General features: G+C 60.5%; 1 protein-coding gene across 1 annotated transcript; it reads left to right on the top strand.

Moving 5' to 3' along the window:
• Positions 1-259: 259 nt before the first annotated feature.
• Positions 260-5,017, top strand: LOC135286573 (homeobox protein Hox-B13-like). The gene is given in 4 exon segments (XM_064399637.1): positions 260-553; positions 555-599; positions 601-853; positions 4,758-5,017. Coding segments are annotated over 4 exon segments (852 nt in total).
• Positions 5,018-5,262: the final 245 nt, after the last annotated feature.

The following is a 5,262-nucleotide window of genomic DNA, read 5'->3' as shown; positions in this document are numbered from 1 at the left end:
CCGGCTCTTTATTGAGACCGAAAGATTTTTTTTTTTTTCCCCCGATGCGGGGTTGGATTTTTTTTCCCTTTTCCCCCCCCTTTTCCCCCACCCCACAACCAATGAGCGAGCCTTCCTCCCGCTGCGTCAGGGGGAAAAGCGGCTCGGGGGGGGGGGGGCGGCTCGCAGCCTTTTAAGAAGACCGGGGGACCCCCGTCGGGCAGAGCCCGGCGCTCCGAGCAGCCCTCTCCCCATGCCCCGGCCCCCCGCGCCGCCCCCCATGCAGCCCCCGGCCCTCGAGGGGCTCCTGGCTCCGGGCGGCTTCGCGGGCGGCCAGCCCCGGCCGCTGCTGCCTCCCGCTCCTCCTCCTCCTCCTCCTCCTCTCGCTGCTGCCGTGGCTCCCGGCCTGCCGCCCCCCGCCGGGATGAACCCCGGCTTCGCCCCGGAGGCGCCCCCGGAGCCCCCCAAGCCCCCCCCGGGCTCGGCCGCCTCCTCCTCGGCCCCGCTGCCCTACGGCTACTTCGGCAGCGGCTTCTACTCGTGCCGCGTGGCCCGCGGCTCGCTCAAGCCCCCCCGCGGGCCCCCAGGGACCCTTCCCCGGCCCCGAGAAGTTCCTGGAGCCCCCCCGGCGCCGGCGAGGAGTTCCCGAGCCGCCCGGGCGAGCTCGCCTTCTACCCGGGCTACGGCGCGCCCTACGCGCCCCGTGGGCGGCTTCCACCTGGACGTGGCCGTGCTGGGCGAGCCCCGCGCCGAGGCGCGGCTGCCCCCCGAGCCCGGGGGCTGCCCCCCCCGGCCTGGCACGGCTGGGCCGGCCCGCTGTGCTGCGCCAAGGAGCAGGGCCAGCCCGGCTTCCTGCTGAAACCCGCCTTCGCAGGTAGGGCGGGCAGCAAGGGGTTAAAGCGTGGGGGGGAAGGGTTAAACCCGGGTTTGGGGTCAGGGTTAAACCGGGTTGGGTTTTGGGGGTCTGGGGACAGGGTCAAACTGAGCCTGTTAGGGATTAGCAGGGTTTGGGGTCAGGGTTAAACCCGGCAGAGTTTGGGGACAGGGTTACACCTGGTCGGGTTTGGGGTCAGGGTTAAACCCGGCTGGGTTTGGGGTCAGGGTTACACCCGGTCGGGTTTGGGGACGGGGTTAAACCGGGCTGGGTTTGGGGATGGGGGTTAAACCCGGCTGGGTTTGGGGATGGGGTTAAACCCGGCTGGGTTTGGGGGTCAGGGTTAAACCCGGCTGGGTTTGGGGGTTTGGGGACAGGGTCAAACTGAGCCTGTTAGGGATTAGCAGGGTTTGGGGATGGGGTTAAACCCGGCCGGGTTTGGGGGGATTTGGGGCCAGGGTTAAAATTTGGGGTCAGGGTTAACGGGAGCCGGGTTTAGGGGGTTTGGGGACGGGGTTAAACCCGGCTGGGTTTGGGGTCAGGGTTAAACCTGGCCGGGTTTGGGGTCAGGGTTAAACCGGGCTGAGTTTGGGATCAGGGTTAAACCCGGCTGAGTTTGCAGGTTTGGGGTCAAGGTTAAATTTGGGGTCAGGGGTTAACGGAAGATGGGTTTAGGGGGTTTGGGGCCAGGGTTAAACCCAGCCGGGTTGAGTGCGGGTTTGGGGTCAGGGTGAAACTGAGCCAGAATCAGCAGGGTTTTGGGGTCTGGGCTAAAACCCAGCCGGGTTTAGGGGGTTTGGGTTAAACCGGGCTGGGTTGAGCACAGGTTTGGGGTCAGGGTTAAACCAGCCGGGTTTGGGGGGCTTAGGGTTGGCGTTAAACCCGGCTGGGTTTAGGGGGTTTGGGGCCAGGGTCAAACTGAGCCGGGATCAGCAGGGTTTGGGGTCTGGGCTTAAACCCAGCCGGGTTTAGAGGGTTTGGGGGTCAGGGTTAAAGTTTGGGGTCAGGGTTAAACCTAGCCGAGTTTGGGGTCTGGGTTAAACCAGGCTGGGTTTAGGGGGGTTTGGGGTCAGGGTTAAACCAGGCCAGGTTTGGGGTCTGGGTTAAACCAGGCCGGGTTTGGGGGTTTGGGGTCAGGGTCGGGTTTTGGGCAGGGAGGGTTTGGGGTGTCCTGGGGGGTTGGGAGCCAAAGGCGGGCTGGGGGGTCACAAAATAATGCTAATAATTATTATTATCATCATAATGATAATAACAATTCTTATAGCAATGATAATAATTATTATAATATTAACAATAGTAATTTAATTTAACTTTATTTTATTGAATTTATCACGGCCATTTCTAAGTCCGAGCAGGGAGGCTGAAGGTGATTGATGGGGTTCAAGTGATCAATTATCGGAATTCAAGTGATCATTTATCAGAATCCGAGTGATCAATTATCGGAATTCACGTGATCATTTATCAGAATTCAGATCATCATTTACCAGAATTCAAAGGATCATTTATCGGGATTTAAATGATCATTTCTCAGGATTTAAAAGACCATTTCTTGGGATTTAGATGATCATTTCTCAGGATTTAAATGATAATTTCTCGGGATTTAAATGACCATTTCTCGGGATTTAAATGATAATTTCTCAGGATTTAAATGACCATTTCTCGGGATTTAAATGATCATTTCTCGGGATTTAAATGACCATTTCTCGGGATTTAAATGACCATTTATCAGGATTTAAATGAGCATTTCTCGGGATTTCATGACCATTTCTCGGGGTACAGGTGGCGGCTTTATGGGGCTCAGAAAATGCCGTGGCAGAGCCCGGCCCGTGCCGTTCTCCGGCGACATTCCCGGGGTTCCCACGGTGACATTCCCGGGGTTCCCACGGTGACATTTCCGGCTCCCGGGGTGGAAAAGTCAGAAAATGCAGAGCATTGAACCCAAACCTGTGAACACCGACAGGGAGAACACAGAACTTCAAAAATGTTAAATATCCAGAGGGAGAACACAGAGCTTCAAAATCTTTCAGTGTCAAGAGGGAGAAGATAGAAATTTTAAAATTCTATATTTAGAGGGGGAATATGGACCTTTCAAACCTTTTAATAGCAAGAGGAGAATATAGAAATTAAAAATTCCAATATCTAGAGGGAAAATCCCGAGCTTTAAAATCTTTCAAGATCTAGAGGGAGAATATAGAACTTTAAAATCTTTAAACACCAAGAGGGAGATTATAGACTTAAAAAATTTTAAATCTTGACAGGAAGAGTACAGAACTTTAAAAACTTCCAATACCAAGAGAAAGAAAATAGAAAATAAATGGTTTTAAATACCGAGGGGGGAGGATAGAGACATTCAAAACCTTTTAATACCAAGAGGAGAATATAGATTTTTTTTTTTAATATTAAGAGGGACAGCACAGAGCTGCAAAACCTTTCAATATCAAGAGGGGAGAACACAGAAATTAAATTCCTTTCAGTATTTAGAGGAAGGATTCCGATCTGGAAAAGCAGGAGGGACCAGAAGGGAACAATTTCAAACCTCGGCGGGCTCGGCGAGGGGCGGGAGCGGGGCCGGAGCGGGGCCGGGAGCGGGGCCGAGCCGGGCCGAGCCGGGCCGGGCCGGGCCGGGCTGGGGGGTTTGGGGCCGCAGTGACCCCGCTGTGACCCCGCTCTGTCCCCCTGTGTCCCTCCCGTGTCCCGCTGTCCCCCCGTGTCCCCGCTCTCCCCCCGTGTCCCCACTGTGTCCCGTTACCCCGCCGCTGTCCCCGTGCCCCCATTCTCCCCCTTGTCCCCGTTATCCCCCTGTTCCCCTGTCCCCCCACTCTCCCCCATTATTCCCCCGCTGTCCCCGCTGTCCCCCCCGTGTCCCCCCCGTGTCCCCACTGCCCCCCATTATCCCCCCGTGTCCCCGCTGTCCCCTCGCTGTTCCCCCCGTGTCCTGCTGTCCCCCTCGCTGTCCCCGTGTCCCTTCGCTGTTGTCCCCGTGTCCCTGTTATCCCCCCGTTATCCCCTCGCTGTCCCCGTGTCCCCGTGTCCCCGTGTCCCGCTGTCCCCGTGTCTCCTGTGTCCCCCGCTATCCCCCTTGTCCCCGCTGTCCCCTGTTATCCCTGTTATCCCCGTGTCCCCATGTCCCCGCTATCCCCCTTGTCCCCGCTGTCCCCCGCTGTCCCCTCGCTCTTTCCCCCGCGTCCCCCGTTATCCCCCGTTGTCCCCGCATTATCCCCCCGTGTCCCACTCTCCCCGTGTCCCCGTGTCCCTGTTGTCCCCCCGCTGTGCCCGTTATCCTCTCGCTGTCCCCGTGTCCCCGTGTCCCCGTGTCCCTGTGTCCCCGTGTCCCCACGTCCCCATGTCCCCATATCCCCATGTCCCCGTGTCCCGCTGTCCCTGTTATCCCCGTTATCCCCGTGTCCCTCTGTCCCGCTGCCCCGTGTCCCCGTGTCCCCATGTCCCTGTTGTCCCCCCGCTGTGCCCGTTATCCCCGTGTCGCCGTGTCCCTGCTGTCCCCGTTATCCCCGTTATCCTCTCGCTGTCCCCATGTCCCCGTGTCCCTGTGTCCCCGTGTCCCGCTGTCCCCGTGTCCCTCTGTCCCGCTGTCCCTCTGTCCCTCTGTCCCTCTGTCCCTCTGTCCCTCTGTCCCACTGTCCCCGTGTCCCCGTGTCCCGCTGTCCCCGTGTCCCTCTGTCCCTCTGTCCCTCTGTCCCTCTGTCCCGCTGTCCCCGTGTCCCCGTGTCCCTCTGTCCCTCTGTCCCGCTGTCCCCGTGTCCCCTCGCTGTCCCTCTGTCCCGCTGTCCCCGTGTCCCCCTCGCTGTCCCTCTGTCCCGCTGTCCCCGTGTCCCCGTGTCCCTCTGTCCCGCTGTCCCCGTGTCCCCTCGCTGTCCCTCTGTCCCTCTGTCCCTCTGTCGCGCAGAGGCGGCGGGCCCGTGTCCCGCGGAGGGCTGCGCGCTGCGGCGCGGCCGCAAGAAGCGCGTCCCGTACAGCAAGGGGCAGCTGCGGGAGCTGGAGCGCGAGTTCGCCGGGAGCCGCTTCATCAGCCGCGAGCGCCGCCGCCGCATCGCCGCCGCCACCGGGCTGAGCGAGCGCCAGGTCACCATCTGGTTCCAGAACCGCCGCGTCAAGGACAAGAAGCTGCTGGCCAAGGGCAAGGCCAGCGCCGGCGGCACGGCCTGAGCGGGCCGGGCCACCGGGACACCCGCGGGGCACCGGGAATCCGCCATGGGGCACCGGGACCCCCGTGGCACCGGGAGTCCTCCATGGGACACCGGGACACCTGCGGGACACCGGGAAAACCGGGAACCCTGCGGGGCACCGGAACCCCCGTGGCACCGGGAACACCGGGAACCCTGCGGGGCACCGGGAACACCGCGGGGCACTGGGAACCCCCATGGGGCACCGGGACCCCCGTGGCACCGGGA

Source organism: Passer domesticus, chromosome 27, assembly GCF_036417665.1.
Source record: "Passer domesticus isolate bPasDom1 chromosome 27, bPasDom1.hap1, whole genome shotgun sequence".
NCBI classification, from domain to species: Eukaryota; Metazoa; Chordata; class Aves; order Passeriformes; family Passeridae; genus Passer; species Passer domesticus.
This window is presented reverse-complemented; position numbering and strand designations above follow the sequence as displayed.